The sequence below is a fragment of the Ictalurus furcatus genome, chromosome 2 (assembly GCF_023375685.1).
Source record: "Ictalurus furcatus strain D&B chromosome 2, Billie_1.0, whole genome shotgun sequence".
In the NCBI taxonomy this organism is placed as follows: Eukaryota; Metazoa; Chordata; class Actinopteri; order Siluriformes; family Ictaluridae; genus Ictalurus; species Ictalurus furcatus.
Window position 1 is genome coordinate 23119842 of NC_071256.1, and position 19498 is coordinate 23139339.

Here is a 19498-nt window from a genome sequence, read left to right on the forward strand (position 1 = left end):
GAGAACCGGCAAGAATAATGCTGCCTTTGTCTCGAGCTCACAGCTTTAACCAGGAACTCCACCCAGGAAAAGCCAAAGAAAACGCCTCCTCAACTTGAAATTCCTGCTCGTCAACTAGGGGTAGTCTTCTCAACTACGAGTTCCTTCTCAGTTTAGAGAGTGACGTCAAATCCACATTGGTGCACACAACATCAGAAGTAAACAAAGTAGCTCTTCTTAAATGAGTTATGTTCTATATATAAATGGTTGCTTTAGATCAGTCAACATACAGACATATTTTCTTGTTAAGTCTATAACATTGACAATACAGTCAATTTTGAGGAAGACTATAAATGGTTGAGGAAGAAAATATACATTACTTGTCACAGTTAGCTGCCTAGCTTGTTGCTAACAAAAGACAAACTAGGAGGCATCCATGTTTTATCCACTTAGTGTATCGAATGATAAATGACAGATGATCCGAGATGGAGGTGTGGCAGTAACACGCAGCAGCCTCTCTGGATCCAAAATGGTGCTGGCTGTGTGCTCAGTCCACTGTTGTTCACTCTGCTGACTCACAAATGTATAGCAATGCATAGCTCGAATCACATCACCAATTTCGTTGATGACACAACCATGGTGGGTCTCATCAGCAAGAATGACAAGTCAGCATACAGATAGGAGGTTCAGCAGTTAACGGACTGGTACAGAGCCAACAACCTGTCTCTGAATGTGGACAAAACAAAAGAGATGGTTGTTGACTTCAGGAGGGCACAGAGCGACCACTTTCCACTGAACATTGATGGCTCCTCCGTGGAGATTGTGAAGAGCACCTAATTCCTTGGTGTTCACTTGGAGGAGAACCTCAGCTGGTCCCTCAACACCAACTCCATAACCAAGAAATCCCAGCAGCATCTCTACTTTCTGAGAAGGCTGAAGAAAGCCCATCTCCCCCCATGCCCCCCCCTTCTATAGAGGAACCATGGAGAGCATCCTGAGCAGCTGCATCACTGTCTGGTTCGGAAATTGCACCGTATCAGATCGCAAGGCCCATCGGATTCCTCCCCCAAGAGATCAGACTCCTCAATACTCAGAGACTGGACTGACACACACACAGACACACACATACTGAACCGAACACTATCCCACTCCCCCTGCAATTTCTGTACTGACTACCTGTACTTTTGCTGCTAACTTATAAAAGAAATCATATTTAATTTCTTGTCATATTATACTCTTTACCTGAATGCTACCACAATAACTGCTATGTCCATATATGGTAAAAGCTAATCTGCTGTATACTATGTCATAGTATGTTATGCTTACGTTTACAGCGGTGGTTGTTTTTTGTTTTTTTTGCATTAACTGTTATATCTGACACTTTCATACTAGAACTGTGTACTGGTCGGTGCTACATTGTCATTTACTGTGCCCATCGTGGCCCTCCTTCTACTCCACTGGTGTTCCACTTATCTGTTTTCTTCCAGAGACCTGAAGTTGGATAACGTGATGTTGGACTCAGAAGGCCACATTAAAATAGCAGATTTCGGCATGTGCAAGGAGAACATGTATGAAAGCATGACAACACGCACCTTCTGCGGTACTCCAGATTACATCGCCCCGGAGGTAAGACATGAGGGGAAGGGTGTCGTGGAGAGTGTCAGATGGCCAGGGTTTTTACTTTTATTCATTTAGACACACAGCTGCATATCCCTGGAAATGTCTTTTTAAATTTATGTTTTAATTCATGCTTTTTGTTTATTTCTTTATTTATCTATTTTATCCTGTCTGCCTTACTAGTGTACAGGATTCAGAAGGAATCCAGAGATTAATGATATGGAAAGTTACTGGCAAAAATCTTTCTGTAAACATAGGCTACAATGTAGGGTGTAGAAATAACTGATTAAATGGAGGATTTACTATTTCACAGTGATATCCAAGCACCAGTGCATGAAAGAAGTCTGTAGTATAGAGAAACACCAACACTAGATTTATTTAAAATGATGAAAGATGTACAACTCAACGATGAACACTCTAATTAACAAAGAATTGGAGAACTTCAAAGAACTATTTCTACTCAGCCCAAACCCAACCCCTTATTGGTTGCTATAATTGTCATATTCAAACACTCTTTGGAGAATAAGAGCTCTGCTTTGAAAATTGATCCAAAAATTGATAACTTGTTCTAATAACAACATTTACATTACAAATTGAATGATGAGAAGAACTGCTTTTCAGCAGTTACTTTAAGCCCAAAGGCACATGGGGAATTATTGCGGTTGCATAACAATAGAGAATTAAAATCAGCTCAGACTTAAATGGTACATTTTCCTTGAGAAACTAGGATCTGCTTGGATATCCTCAACTACGAGATTATTATAATAGAGAAATAAAAATGGAAACATCTTGGATCAGACTGGAATTAGAGAAAGAACCTTTTAGAGGGCAAATAGAAATCTATAATCACACAACTAAAATGTCATAAAAGAGGTTTCAGTATATACCACTGAAACCTTACTGAGCAAATACTATATCTTTGCTGTACTTTGTATTGACTCAGTAATTTACATTTCCTTAATTATTCCACATTCAATGTCTTTCTTCTTTCTAACAAACCATGCTGTGACAAATCTGAAAGCAGGTTTCTTACTGCTGCTTTCCACAAGCACATTATTTATTATCTCCATCAGTTTGATCTCATCAGAGATTCAGACTGAAATCAATTTAAATATGGAAAAGGTATAGATACAGTTCCACTTCAGGCCAGTCACATTCTGTTGAGCAGTTTTTTAGACCAGCTGAGTGGTTGAATGCGGTAGATATTATAATAAATTGCTGGATTTTTCTAACTCAGGTGCTGAGATTAGACTATTCTGACAATCCTTGTCAGACTGACACTCTGCTGGAACACCTGGTGTCTGTGAAATGACATACAGCTGCACATTAACTCTGTAACATAGTGGGGCAATATGCATAAAAATAAGCTGATGTATTTTGCAGCAGGCGAAATTTGTTTATGTGTAAATTGCATATCTGTATGAAGAGTAGATGTATGTACAAATGTATGAAAGATTTCAACTTACCTGGGTCTGTATCATACTTGGATGAAGAGAAATGTGATTTTAACATTGTGTTAACAATGAACAATACTCCCCCTTTTGCTAATCTACTGTTCTTAAAAATCTTCAGTTTAGGGATTAAGAGAAAAACACACCTCCATCTGTTCTGTCTAAAAATCTCTCAATGCAAGCCAAATAAAACGGATAGATTCATGTATGTCATACACAGCAGTGCATGTTTATACAAATGGGTCAGACTGCATTTTTTTGTGAGTACCTAAATCACGACATTAGTATCAAACATTAAGATGGAACCTTATAATGTTATAACGCAATGTTCTTGTTATTTGACACATTATGCTAACTACATTGAAATAGGTTTATTTAGTATATGTTTCCAGTAATATAATTAAAAAGGTGTTCATGCACATGTACACTCACCGTTTACTTTAATAGGAACATCTGAACTACTGCTCATTTTTGTGATTATCTAATCAGCCAATCATTTGGCAGCAGGGAAATGCATAAAATCATGCAGATGCATGTCAAGAGCTTCAGTTAATGTTCACATCAAACAGAGAAAGTGTGATGTCTGTTATTTTAACTGTGGCATGGTTGTTGGTGTCAGATGGGTTGGTTTGAGTATTTCAGAAACTGTTGATCTCCAGGGATTTTCACATACAACAGTCTCTAGAGTTTACACAGAATGGTGTGAAAAAACAAAAAAACATTTTGTGAGCGACAGTTCTGTTGGGGGAAACGCCTTGTTGATAAGAGAGGTCAGCAGAAAATGACCAGATTGGTCCGAGCAGTCAGGAAGGATAGAGTAACTCAAATAATCACTCTTTACAACCGTGGTGATCAGAAAATGCATCTCAGCATGCAAAAAACATCGACCTTGAGGTGTATGAGCTACAACAGCAGAAGATCTCATTGGGTTCCACTCCTGTCAGCCAAGAACAAGAATCTGAGGCTATCATGGGCACAGACTCATTGAAACTGGACAGTTGCATATTAGAAAAAAAATCATCTGGTCTTTTTCCAGGCTTCAGCTATCCAGTTTGGTCATTCTCCTCTGATCTCAATCATCAATAAGATGTTTCAGCCTGCAGACCCTCTGCACACAGGATGTTTTTTAGCTGGTTTTTATGCACCATTTTGTGTAAACTCTGTTGTGAGTCTGTTGTGTTTGAAAATCCCAGGAGATCAGCAGTTTTGGAAACACTCAAACCAGCCCATCTGGCACCAACAACCATGCCACGGTTAAAGTCATAACAGATATGGGTATGGTAGGTATTGTGAGGGTATGCTGAGGGTAACAGATTATGTAGTTTATTGAGAATCACTATCATACACATATTCTGGGGAGGGAATAGGGCTTGTAGGTGAATAATTTGTAGGTGAGAGGTCATATGATGTGTTTGTAGCAAAGCTACTATCATCATCAGAGGAAATAATAAACGGGCCCTCCACAGAAGTTACAGGAAGAAATTGTGCTTCAGTTTGAGTGGAAGCATGAACATAGGTCACCTATGGAATGATACAATAGGTGGGAGAATAGGGAGGCCTGGTAGGTGCAGGTGAGGAGCAGAGACGTTCCAGCAGAGCTGTAACATCGATGGCCAAATAAGCCAGCTGATGACATATATATTCACTCTGGCCACCGAGGCCTGTGAGATTGAGCAGCCAAGAGAGAGAAAGGACAGCTGCAGGAGGGCGTTGATTAGCTGGATGGAGATCAGAGAGAAAGGACGGAAATTAAATAAAACAGTAGTGGTAACACTTAAAATATATTCACATAAATACATGTACAAGCACAGGAAACAGGTATCAATACATGACATGGATAAAAACATGAAAAACACACTCATACGATGTTTTGAAAAACACACACCCACACACTCAAAAATGTTCAAGAGGAACACACACACACTTACAAATATGGTCAAAAGAAACGCACACACACACACATATACTCACAGAATGTCTAAAAAGCACCAAAAACCATAAACAAACTTAGAATTAGAGAAGAAATACATGTAACATTAAGCAATAATAAAAATATATCTTACCCATAATGAAGAAGTGATGAAAATATCCAAATTAATTGTTCAGGACAACGAGCGATGAGATGCACACAGCTCGGTTACCAGAAGTGGGTATGGCAGTGGGGCCTTGAACATTGTTTTAAATACCCAAGAAAAAAACATGGAGATAAGAAGATATCCAATGACTGAAAATGTGTTCTAAGGGGAATTCAGAATGAGAAAAACTCGTTCTAACCGTATTTCATTTTGAGGAAAGTTGGATTTAAGGGGAATCAGAAAAAGACGTTAATAAAGCATATTGGGATTCCAAAAAATAATGAGATAAGTACGCGTAACCTACAGATAAGACTGTATAAAAAGGGCATTGAATCTGTGCTTAGATTCAGATCACTTTTGGGACGTCTCACGAGGGGATCTGGTTTTTTAAACTGGATTTTTGCTTCTCTCATCTATCTTGTTCGTGGCTTCATTTTGATCAGTAAATTGAGGATTATTGTATTGACTAACTTGAGGAAATTCAGCAACCTAGTCATTTTAGATACGACAGAACATTAACTGAAGCACTTGACTTGTATCTGCATGATTTTATGCATTGAGCTGCTGCCACATGACTGATTAAAAAACTGCATAAATGAGCAGGTGTACAGGTGAACTGAGCAGGTGTACATTATTCATGAACTGAGGCTATTTGTAGTATTGCTCCGGTTGTCAGACTTCAGAAAAATGCCATTGTAGAGTTTCAGGGTTAGGAAAATTCTTAAATTCACAGTTTTGACGTCTGTCATCTGCCCTAACAGTTCTTGTCAATCATACTGTCACAGGATTAGCTGTGGTACTCTAAGCAGTCAAAAGATTTTTCTGTTCATTAAAGCAGCTCAGTGGATTTCAGTTTGTGCTAGTGCTATACTTGGTTTGGCATTTTTCCAGCACAGATGTCAGTGTGTGTGTGTGTGTGTGTGTGTAGGCACAGTGTTTTTGTGATTGTTAATACACTCATTTGCATATCCATTCCAATATAATACTGTAGAGCTCAGGATCCTTCTTACAGTTTCCTTTGCATAGCCTATGCCTGATTAGAATTTATGAACAGCAAAAGTTGTGATATTTTTTGGTGTATTTCCTATCATAAATTAGAATTACTAGTTTATAGATACTAATTTATCTGGAATTAAATCTGCTTCTCCAGTGAAGAAAGAATTGGCGTGCAACAGGAGATTTATACTCCGCTAATACGTATCATTATGCACGTGTGTGTCTATTTTTAGTGAGTAGTGTGTAGGAGGACTGTCAGTTGTTTAAAAAAAAACCTTAATAGAAATAGAATCTAAGTTAACTGATCTCCACCACTGTAATTAAAGCCACACTACAGTGCACACACATACGCGAAGAACAGAATGGTCATGAATGATCCAAACTCAATGTGGACATCAACAGTGCATAATCCTCAACATGTCTGCTCTCTGCCTCTCTGCAGATCATTGCATATCAGCCTTATGGAAAATCAGTGGACTGGTGGGCCTATGGTGTCCTCTTGTATGAGATGCTGGCTGGGCAGGTATGGTTGTGTATTCTTCAGTCTGAAACGTCGCCTAAAGTTGCAGTGGCAAAGCCAGAAATTAATTTCAGTGAGGATGAGGACATGTATTGAATCAAATCACAAATTTAAAATAAGTGAGACACACTCATGCATTTTGGGTGGATGCCAGACAGTAGTAGGAGCGGTGCTGGCACAGATTTGTTATTTAATCATTTAAGGAATGATCTTCTGAAATTTGTACTGAAAATGATTCAAAACCATGCTAGTAATTGGGGAAATGACATTTTATTTTAATCACAGACAGGCATCTTTTACTCCTGCAGTAGATCAACAGTGCTCCATCAGCCTTCACCTTGATATCCATGTGCTCAGAGTGTAGCTAGCTGGTTAGTAGCTTTCAAACAGAAATGGGGGAAAATGCATGAATATGATTGAAAATTCTGTTCCTCATCCAAAGCAGCTGGTAGCCAATAAAATTTTATTAAACCTTTAAATAAAAGGGTTAAATGTAACTGATTCTTGACCTTTTTGAACATCACTATAATGTAATTACTAATCAAAACATTGTTTTGATTTATGTGTGTTATGTTAATCATCCACGAATAAGCTTTTCTTGGGGCTTCAAACTCAAAATCCACCCCATCCAGCACCACTAAAACTTAACTTTAAACTCTTAACTCTAATTCTCTGGTGATATAAACACTTGTATAAGCCAGACTGAATGGCTCTGTTTAGCTGAATGTTGCTTTGGTTGAATTCGGATGCCATAGGGTTAGGACAAGACATGATCAGTCTGTTCTGTGTTTCTCAATTTATGGCCTGTTCTTCATTTGCTTTCTGCATTTTTTCCCTCCTTCCTGTTCTTCGTAATGACTGTGTCTTGTGCCTACATGACGTGTTCAAATTTTCTCCATACAAATAAAATTAAACAAGAATTACTGTAATATAACACTATAAATTCACTCTCTTTAAATATCTTACAATTTAATTTGATTTTTTTTAAATTACTAATTCATTAACGCAACCTATTTCTTTTCTTCCAGACTGTTAGTTTATTACTAATTATTGTCAGTATTGTTAACCCTCTTACCCCTAAGTTCCCACAGTATTATGTCCCATAACCCTATATTCCCCAGAGAAACAGCACGCCAACCCTGAGTTCCTGGGCCAAAATCAACATTTTAATTTTAACATTTTTAGGCCTTGAAACAACTTATAATAATGTATTTGTATAATATTACTTTGAAAATGAAGCAGTTCAGTGTTTTTACTAAACTTAGAGCACAATTCTTAACTAGAGAAATTACTAAAAAAAAAATGCTTGCTAAAATCCTTCTACTCATTTAGAAGTACCATACGAGCATCAGCGTGGTCAATGCCTTTGAATAAATTCAAGTAAATAATAAATAAATAAATGCATTTTAGCGCCAAAAGTCAAGTTTCTGGTGATAATCAGACCAGCAGGTAGTGTTTTCACGAATGCACAGAGATGGTCAGGTTATGACTCCAGACCCCTGCAGTGTCAGTCGCACTGGTTGATGCAGAAGATGAAGACGGATCAGGGTCTGAATCAGGAGAGTTTGCGTCTCTATCAGTTTCGGTTTCGGTTTCAACATCGCCTGAACTTTCACTGCTGTCACTATCTAGAATCCTCGCTCTCGCCTGTGTAACTGTGTATGTTTTTTCTTTTTTTCACTGTTTTAGATGTATCTGTGTTCACTGTAGGTGTAACTTTAGCTGGAACACGATTAGCTTTTCACTTTGGCATTTTTAGTTCACTTCTACTAGTACACCAATATTCACGCTTGGATCAGCTTCATCGTAATGCCGGCGTAATAACGTAATCACGTCGTGACGTCATGACGTCATCAACCTTAAAATAATAATTAAATAAGTAAGGAATGATAGCAGGGTAATGCCGGTAAACCAGCCTTACGGGGATAACATTTACACTGTAAATCCTCTATATCGGCCTTACGGGATTTGGCATAGACGACCAAGCCGGTATATCGTCCTTACGGGAATAGATCAAAGACCGCAAGCCGGTTTTTCGGCCATACGGGGTAAGAGGGTTAATTAAAGCCTGTTAAATGAGACTGTACATTTTTCACTTTGGAATATTTTGGACTAGATTTCAGTCAGCATTATATAATCAGAAGGCAGGATAATCCTTAATGAGCAAACCAGAAGCAACAGTGGCAATGAAAATCTTCCTGAGATGATATGAGGAAGAAACCTTGAAAAGAACCAGAATCAAAAGAGAACCCATCCTCTTCTGGATGGCATCGGATAGTGGGATTAGAAATCATTCTATAGTCATTTTGTGTAAAGGCAAACAGTACTACATGCTATATGTTGAAAGGATAAAGCATGTACATCTGGGGGAAAAAAATCCATTATTTATATGAGTCCTGGAAGAAGCACAGGGTTGTGTTTTAAACATAAACCATTTTTTGAGAAATGCAAGAGCTCCAGATAATGGAGAAGGACGAAAAGAGAAGAGGTAGAGTATCAGGATGCTTAAATTCATAAAACATGAAACATAAAACATGCCTTAAATGTGTACACATTTTATTCAGAAGCTCTATTTTTTTTTCTAGATCTAAACATGATATGGACATGGGCTATAAATATAAAAATACAGATATGGTCCAAAACACAGCAAGCGAATAAGAGACAGCCATGCTGTTTCAAAGTAACTTCAGTACTTTCCCACCACAGTGTTACTATGATATAGTTCCCAACAACATTAGTTATTAAAAAAAGTTATTAACAACAATATCTAATAATAAAAAAGAACAATAGGAATGTGATCTCTCTCTCTCTCTCTCTCTCTCTCTCTCTCTCTCTCTCTCTCTTTAAAATATGTAAAATATTTATTGTACTGTACTCACCCTTTTTCTCCTTCGTTCTTCTTTTATGTTGGACAAAGGGATGACTAACGTCCCAGGCGGGACCAGATGAGATTTCGTCATGATACTCAGAACAGCGCACAATATAAATTATGAATGTTTACTGTATTTCTCGAATTTTTTATGTAATTTTTTTCAGACTATGGTCAACTGGTAACTGAAACAGCAGATACAGGGGGGTTTACTGTATTAAAAATCACTTTATAGACCAAAAATCATTTTTGTAAGATCAAAAAGAAAATTAGAAGTAAAATGTGTAGTGCTGCTTATTGCTCATGTTCCTAGTATAAAACATACTGTAAATACTGTAAAGCAGAAATATTCCCCTGACATTACCTAGTCGGCCTACAAAATTATAGCATGAACTGGTTCCCAGTGCACTTACCCCAAACAGTTACACAACTAGGGTTCTTTTCGTCATCAACAACTCCATCCTGGTAGACTTCACACTTCTCTAATTTATTCTTTCATACAAAAAAAAACCTGTCTCTGTCTGTGTGTTTCACAACAGCCCCCTTTTGATGGTGAGGACGAGGATGAGTTGTTCCAGTCTATCATGGAGCACAATGTCTCCTATCCCAAGTCCATGTCTAAAGAAGCTGTGTCCATCTGTAAGGGAGTGAGTACTTGTCTTTTTCCAATTCCTGACCTTCAGCAAAACTGTCCTCAGATCAGCATGTAAGGACATCACAGTGTAATTCTCCCATAAACAGAATCAAAGAGGAGCAGAAAGCAGGATTCATTTTCATTACCGAGGCCAGATCAGTTCATAGCATGATTTCATAGCATTGTGTTGAATATCATGTTTTCTTGTGCCGTGCCCATCAGAATAGAAGTGTTTCATCAATATGATAAAAGTGATCAGTCAGAATAATATTTTTTTCAGCAGTCCTTCCTGTTAAGTGGGTAAGTGGTCCCAAACCATCCCAGCAGAGTCTTAGACATCTTAGAGCAAATACATCCAGAAGATATTGTGGAATTACCACTGGGAGGATCCAGCTGGTATAAATACAACCCATATGATTGATTGTGATATGATGTGAAAGGTTTTTTTTTAAATGTTAAGAAAACTGTGACATGACAGTGATTATTCTTTTATTTCTGTCCCTTTCTTTCAGCTGATGACAAAGCACCCATCGAAGCGACTTGGCTGTGGTCCAGAAGGGGAGAGAGACATTAAGGAGCAGGCCTTCTTCCGTAGAATTGACTGGGAAAGACTGGGCAACCGCGAGATTCAGCCACCATTCAAACCTAAAGTTGTAAGTGTGTTTGTTTGTGTGTGTGAGTGTGTGTGTGTGTATACATGCATGTATCTCTGCATGTCTGTGTGTAGCCATGTGCCAATATTATATTTTCCTATCTGGAAAACCTGACTATCACACCCATATGAGTTTTTTCCCCAAACTGTTGCCACAAAGTTGGAAGTGCGCAATTGTACAAAATAGCTTTGTATTCTGTAGCATTACAGTTTCCCTTAGTGGTTAGCATGTTTGCTTCACACCTCCTGGGTTAGGAGTTGGATTCCTGCCTCTGTCCTGTGTACACGTTCTCCCCATGCTTCTGGGTTTTTTTTCTGGGAACTCCAGTTTCCTCCCCCAGTTCAAAGACATGCATTGTAGGCTGACTGGCATTTCCAAATTGTCTGCAGTGTGTGAATGGATGTGTGAGTGTGTGTGCAGTTGTGCCCTGTGATAGGTTGGTACCCCGTCCAGGCTGTCCCCCGCCTTGTGCCCTGAGTTCCCTGGGATAAGCTCAGGCTCTCTGCGACCCTGTGTAGGATAAGCGGTACAGAAAATGGATGGATGGAACTAAGAGGCCCAAACATGTTCCAGCATGACAGTGCTGTGCACAAACCCCACTGTACACCTTTGGCATGAGCTGGGGAATGCTAATTGTGCCCCAGGCCTCCTTAGCTGACCTTATTGATGTTTTTGTGGCTTAATGGGCAAATCCCCATAGCCACGTTCCAAAATCTAGTGGAAAGCCTTCCCAGAAGAAATGAGGTTATTATAACAGCAAAAGGTAGACTAAATCTGAATTGGGATGTTCAGCAAGCACATATGGGTGCGGTGATCAGTGAATAAAGTGATCCCATGTTATTCATGCAGAGCAGAAGTATTTATACACATTGATAACGGCAGTGCGTGGACGGTTTCAACTGGTGCAGGCCAGCCAGATAGACAAAACAAGAACACACAGCACACAATGAAAATAAGGCTTTTCAAGAGACAGAAAATACATGTGCCAGCTATAAGAAAGGATGGCACTTGATCAGCTTATTCAAAGAGGTAATTAAATATATACATTCATTATGGGTATTTAATAGCACAGAGACACACAAACAGAAACTACAACCCAGTATTCCCCGTATCCAAGGTGTCTTAATACAGTTCAAAATATGAGAGTACATGATATAAGAGTAACTATACAGTAAACACTAAATATAAAGAATGTGTGAATAAATCGGGGGTGGCTGTGGCTCAGGTGGTAGAGCGGGTTGTCCCCTAATCGTAGGGTTGGCAGTTCAATTTGTGGCCCACATGACTCCACATGCCAAAGTGTCCTTGGGCAAGACACTGAACCCCAAGTTACTCCAGATGGCAAGCTAACGCCTTGCATGGCAGCTCCACTACCATTGGTGTGTGAGTGTGTGTGTGAATGGGTGAATGAGAACCAGTGTAAAGCGCTTTGGATAAAAGTGCTATATAAGTGCAGACCATTTACCATTTAAATTAATACATCATCTTTTGTTACAGTGTGGCAAAGGGGCAGAGAACTTCGACAAGTTCTTCACACGCACCCAGCCCATGCTGACCCCACCAGACCAGCTGGTCATCGCCAACATCGATCAGAGCGAGTTTGCTGGCTTCTCCTTCATCAACCCACAGTTTATCCATCCATCAGTGCACGGAAGTGTCGTATGAGACAGAAGCGAAGTGTAACTCCCAACCACAACGATGATGACTATAAACTCAATCTGTCTGTATACTGTTAATGACCCTTTGGCAGAGCAATTTTGAAAGTGGGGGTTTAAATGGGATGATCAACGATTGAATGACAAACAGGATAACCAGCTTCACATGGTGCAATACATTAAATAGGTAACAATGGTTCTGAAATCCTTAACGGTTCGAAGGCTTTAGAGCAGTGATACCATCACAGCCTGTTGTATATCTGGTTACATATATGTCAATTCCGTGTATATTAATGATGCAATATAATGTGGAATTAACACAACACAGTCAATTGATCTGTTGACCTGAAAGTATATTTCAGAGAATTGATTGGTGGCTAGTTGATTAAATGGGAGCAGTGGGCAATATCAGAAGACGTGTGTAGGACCAGTGAAATCATTTTAATATAAAAAAGTATAATACACTGGTTTTCCTTCGTTTTTACCCCTGAATCCAGAGCCTTGCCATTCTGTATGTATGAGGCATGCTGACTTGCTTTTTTTTTGTCTTAGCCTTGTCAGTTTCCTCTTATCTACTGCCATTTCTGAACTTCCTAAACTAAATAGACATATATACATATATATTTGTATATCCAAAAAAAAAAAAAAAAAAGATTATCTATTGTTATAGGCGTGCCAAAATACAGGTGCATCAAAAGATTTTATAACTCTCACCCTGACCATATATTAATTTCGTACTAAAGCTCTTATAAATGTAACTCGACATGTTATTTTCATCCCGACTTGGACTCTGATGCTTGTTCTGTGCTCCTGTTTGCAGCATGAAAGTCCTCGAATGTACGTTTGATTCCCGATAACATTTTGCTTGAGCTGTTATTTGCATCAGCCAGCATGTGGTATACTGTACATTCAAGAAAGACAGCAAACGGTAACCGGTGTGTGCATGGTTGCTCTTGTACACACTGCAGAGCTGCATGATATGGCGCTGTTTCTTCCTTTTGTGCTGATTTTTGATGCAGAGTGACCACCCTGATACTTCTCAACAGACACTGAGACAATAGTTTTCCTTCAAATGAATTGAGACTATGTACAACTCGGAAAACGACAGGGTACATACAGTGCGCATGCATAGTAGCCTACCAGCTAACGCCTAGTCTAAAGTCCAGTGACGAAAATCGATGCCTCCAATTTGACAAGTTTGCTGTTCTGAAATGCACAAAGCAGTTCTATGATGCATGTTTATTTCTCTGTTTGTGAAGTCCATTAGAGAACCCAATAGACAGGCAACAATCTCCAGTATCAAACCTGCTTGCGTTATATCGTGAGACGAAGTGTTTATGTAATTTCCCGTGATGAATTCTGTGTTCTACTATATGCGCTGAAGTTCTTCTCTACTTCTTTCGAATGCATTTTTACTTTCTTCCTGCGTTCTTTGCTCCATGGATGCTTTCATATGAAGAAGTATGTTTACTGTTACATTAAAGCAACACTATATCAACCATTTTTGTAAATACAGAGGCTGTTTCAAAAGAGAATTAAGGTTAACTGTAGATTTTATACCGAGAACTGAATGTGCTTTTACAAGATTAGTTGGTTTCGACATATCTGTATGCTTTAGATAATGTGATTGAAGGAAACTAGTTTGGCAGAACCTTTGATAACTTTGGTATTGGCAAACCTTGCTATATATGTATTTCTTGTATTTATCTGCACTTTTTGTCAATGTTTATGAGACAATATAAGCGAAGAAGCAGTATCTAGGTATGAGCACAGTACCAGCACTCCTGCACATTGTATTGATTTTCATTGTATGCATGTGAGGGTGCGGGCATAACAGAGCATGTAAATCAAGTGTTGAATCAACTACAAATCTACAAACCAACCATCTCTAGGAACGGCCGTGTCATGCCAAGTGCAAAACCTGTTGCCCTCTACCTTCATGTTGTCATGTTTGTTTCCATCTTCCTCTTTCATCTGGCCACTGAATGAAGAACTAGTGCAGATATTAGTCAGACTTCATTTATATTGATCAAGAACATTTATGTTAATCCCTTTATTGTGATAAACTGACAATTTCAGCTGAATACAAAGTGTTCACAACCCCATGAACTTTTCCACATTTTGTAATGTAAAATCCTGGAACTGAAATAGACTTACTTGGGATTATATGTCATGAATCTTCACTAAATAGTACATACTATTGAAGTCTTGGAAAATCTTTATATTGTGCAAAATTATTTACAAAGCTAAAATGTTAAAGTAGTAATTGCAGACATATTTACCCTCACTTGGTGTTCAATGGTGCAACCATCGGAAGTCACAATTCATTGAATAGTTTGTTAAATGAAGTCCACTGGTGTGCAATTATTGTGTCACATGATCTCAATATATAAATATGCCTGTTACTTGAAGGCCCCAGAGCTTGTTATAGAATATCTAAACAAAACAGCATCATGAAGACCAAGCAGCTATCAAAACAAGTCTGGGACACAGTTCTGAAAACGTATCTATCAATCAATCAGTTGTAAAAGAATAAAATAAAATAAAATAAAATAAAATAATAATAAATAAATATTCCAAACTTTGAACATCTTGCAGGGCACCATTCAATTCATTATTAAAAATATGAAAAAAATATGGTACTACTGCTGATCTGCTTAGACATGGCTGTTCCCCAAGTCAGTGAAAAGAGGGCATTAGTTAGAGAATGTGTAAAAGTTTAAGGGGATAACATATACTGTAGCTAAAGAGTTAAGACTTAAAACTCTTGCATGAGAGTCCAGTCGTGACTCTCTGGTGGTACTGGGATTTGAACTCATAAACTTCCATTTCCTAATTGGTGTGAAATTCCAATCTTTGTCCATCTGCTCTCCATTCATTTGTGCCAAAAAAAAAATCTGTATATCCATAAAGATATAGAAAATGTAAATCAAATTAACTTTGAGAATGACCCATCAGGAATCCATTTCCCCCAACCTAATACCTCAGGATGTTCCCATACACATGCACTATGAATGTGCCAATGATCTTGGTGGATTATTGTCTACTTTGATACTTTATCAGTGGATTTGTCCACATGGTTTATTGAATTAGGACAGAAATCATTGTTTTGGGTCTCTCACCATTCAACAGTAGTGTTTTGTTCATTGCGTAGCAATGGATATATTAACCCAGGCGATCTCTTTCATTTTTATACTAATACAGCTCAACCCTTTATTTTTAAAATTCCCAATACATCTTTAATAATACATTATATATTATTAATGATCTACATTTGAATTATTTGAATGTTTAAACATTTATAGAAATGTTTAGAAATAGGTGCTCAAAACCTTTTCACATGCTTGGGATCATCCTGATGGCAGGTGTGATTTTAAATAAGCAAATAATTTTGTGTTGGAAAAATGAGTTTTTAGCATTCTTGCACATAAACGTTTATGAATCTTACTTAAATTATTTAATACTTAGAATGATGGTTATGTCAATGAGATGGCACCATATTTTGCAAGAATTACAGTGTGTCTCACATTGAGAATGTTGGAATTATATTAGTTATTTCAACGTCTCAGATAATGACAATATCCATAATCTCTGTGCGTCAAAGACTATATTCACATACATTTTCTTAAGAGATTTGAATCAGAAAATCAATGGATCCAGGACAATGTTTTAGTTTGAAAACAATATTTATTTCCTTCTTGTTTATAACTACAAAGCTTTGCAAAGGTTTGTCCTTATGTTCATTGTTGAAGATACTGTGTATTAATAAATGTTAAGGAAATGTTGTCTTGACTTTTTTTTTTTTTTTTTACTTCCATACTACCAAACTATTGCTCTTAGATAAAATCTAGGACAATGCTAGTGACTCATATAATAGGAATACTTCTGAACTATAATGTAACCATTCCTTTTGGATTAATCAGATGCATCTGACGTGTGATCTGTGGGGGTTTTTTTGCATGTGATTGTGTGAATAGTATGTGATCATGTGGAAAAACATGTGAAAGAGCATTGCATTATGTCATGCCCTAAAATTCTATTGTATATAAATTTGCATGAATATACACACTCAGTAGCCACTTGATTAGATACACCTATAAGACAGATCCGTTTCTAGCCAGTCTGTAACTATGCCAAATTTGTCAGCTCCCTTCTGCCCATCACTGGGAAGACCAACGCAGAACCACCACCAAGCAGATATTATTTGGGTGATGTATTATTCTCAGTACAGCAGTGACACAGCTGTGTGTGATTGGTGCTGGTATGAGTGTATTATGTGTAACAGCTTTGCTGGGATTTTTAAACACTTTATTAGACACAACTAGCCTGTTTATACACATTGCAAATGGAGCTACAGATGTACTATAGCTTTTGTCCATCCACAAATTGTATTAATCTTACACAGTAACCTGAACTCACTGTTGAATCTGGGACTTTAGAGCTCTGCCAACATCATTTCACTGGTTACTGGAGATTTATATAGTATGTACGTACTAGCTTTTTATCAGTGAAGCAAATTTTTCATTTTTCAATTTTACATTAATTTCCATAAAACCCACTGTGAGCAGCATTAATCCACTGCAGAGTTCTACTGTAAATAACCAAGGTTGACTCCTGATGGACAAAACATTGTCTATATTTAGCACTGGATTTCAGACGGCAGAATTACCTTTACCACAGTAAAGCACCACAATTAATTATGGCTACAGTTAAATACACAATATAGCCAAAAGTACCCTGCTGAAAAAAAAATAAAAACAGTAGAAACCATCATGGAAATTCGAATACTTTCCACTTCAAATACCATTACAAACCACCAGCTAACCATTAAAACTCTTACCATTATTGAATTTTCAATCAATTTTCAATTTATTTATTTGTATAGCGCTTTTTACAATAGACATTGTCTCAAAGCAGCTTTACAGAAATAGCAACACGGTATATAGATAATAAAGGTGTGAATTTATCCCAATTGAGCAAGCTGGTGGCGACTGTGGCAAGGAAAAACTCCTTAAGCTGTTAAGAGGAAGAAACCTTGAGAGGAACCAGACGCAGAAGGGAACCCATCCTCATCTGGGTATTGGTCCTTAATGGTATCCACTAGACATAACATGCCACCAATAGAAGGCAATAAATTACCACAGGGACCATTTTAGTTTCCATTAAAACTAATACAATTCATCATTATTATAACCATTAAAACCATTACAAATTATATGAGGGTTTCTATTGGGTTTTTTTTTCAGCAGGGTATGTGGACATTTGACCATCACACACTTACGTGCTTCTTTAATATGCTATTTAAACCATGTCCCCTTTTTGGGGATATATATATATATATATATATATATATATATATATATATATATATATATATGTATATATATATATATATATATAAAAAGACTTACTCTGGCACTTACACCTCTACTCTGCGCACTTTGCTTCTTCTAGAACTCAATTAAAGATATTATATAGTAGCACTACTTGTATTGTTTGATATATCGCTTTGCTTGTATTTCCTCATTTGTAAGTCGCTTTGGATAAAAGTGTCTGCTAAATGAATAAATGTAAATGTAAATATGACAGCCTCCAATCTTCTGAGAAGGCTTTGTGCTCATCCAGCCTCTCAAAAGCATTAGTAAGAAGGGAAATCTTAATGTTTAAGCATACAAAGTCATTTTAGACAATTGTGTGCTTCCAAATTGATGGCAACAGTTTAGGGAAGACCCACATATGTGTGGGATATGGCCATGTAGTGTAACATTTCAGCAGTTAGCAGCGTTAGGAGGCGTGTTCTGGTGTGACTGTGGCTTTAAAGCTTGCAGAGCTTCGTGTCAGACCGCATGTCAGGATAGCGAGCCGCTGTGTGACTGAAGGACGCTGTTGGTGAAGAGGAAGATGAATGTTTTCCTCAGTTAATCTCCTCGGCTGGATTGTAATGTCATTTCGTTTCTGAAACAAACCCAAGTTTAACAGCTGAGTCGAAATTCTGCTGGACTGCTAAACAGTTAGTTTTCCATCCATATTCTCCTCATCTCTCTCTCTCTCTCTCTCTCTCTCTCTCTCTCTCTCTTAGTAATGACTGTTTATCACACTGTTATGTAGAAGTAAGAATACCATTTGGCTAGTATTTTACTGTTTATAAATTTGTTTGGTTGGAAACCATTTTTTTTATTGGTTTAAAGGAGAGCAATATGCACAGATTATATCATTTTCTCCCATGTTGGTAATATAGTAAAGAAAATTTCTGAATACACTAATTGAAATGAAATGTTGGGTTTTTTTTATCATGGTTTAGGTTTCTGGGCTCACTTTAGGCTTTTTGAGCACTAATGCAGTCTTCCATACTGTGTGTATGCTATAGAAATGTTTATGTGCTTTGCATTTTCTTACAGCTTAACCCTTTAAACTTAATCAGAACATAAGATGTGTTAATCATGGGAGAATACATATGCAATGTTAGATGGTATGATGGGTTAAAATATGAAAGGCGTGAACTGATTTACATCAGTTAATCTGCTACTGCTGGTGAAAATGAAACCACACCATAGAGGTATCTCTGAGGGAGAGAGAGAGAGAGAGAGAGAGAGAGAGAGAGAGAGACAAACAGACAGACATACACACACAGACGTACAGCACAATATCCAGTACTGAAAAACTCTTTCAGCCTTCATTTACACTAGGTTTTACTTCAATAATGGGGATTTATCTGTGTACCTTTGCATTAGTATTCTTAAGAAAAAATGGCACTGTATGACATTAGAATGAATAAATAAAAACGTATTACTGTAAATTGGAGAAAATCTATATGTGATGTTTTAAAGAGAAAGCTATATACTGTCTGTAATCTTAGTTATTCACTTTATTATCCTTGTAACTTGTTGGTGACCCAGACATCTGACATTTTATTTGTCAAATGTGTGCGCATATGTTGATTAGATTTAAGGGCGGACTTCTGGAGAAAGACAGAAAGACTACAGCAAGTGAGTTTGAATGCCTAATCACTGCTGGAGACTAAAGGGAAAGAAAATGTGTGTGAAAAAAGA

The 19498-nt window shown here is 37.7% G+C and overlaps 1 protein-coding gene across 2 annotated transcripts in view; it reads left to right on the top strand.

The window, feature by feature from the left end:
• The window catches only part of prkcab (protein kinase C, alpha, b), a 164474-nt gene extending 151880 nt beyond the window's left edge, over nt 1-12594 (top strand). For both annotated transcript variants that reach the window (XM_053653652.1, XM_053653657.1), the window contains 5 exons: nt 1467-1605; nt 6561-6641; nt 10047-10154; nt 10654-10794; nt 12292-12594. In XM_053653652.1, coding sequence (XP_053509627.1) covers nt 1467-1605; nt 6561-6641; nt 10047-10154; nt 10654-10794; nt 12292-12459 — 637 coding nt within the window. In that variant the 3' untranslated portion in view covers nt 12460-12594. The remainder of the gene's footprint in view (nt 1-1466; nt 1606-6560; nt 6642-10046; nt 10155-10653; nt 10795-12291) is intronic.
• Nucleotides 12595-19498: the final 6904 nt, after the last annotated feature.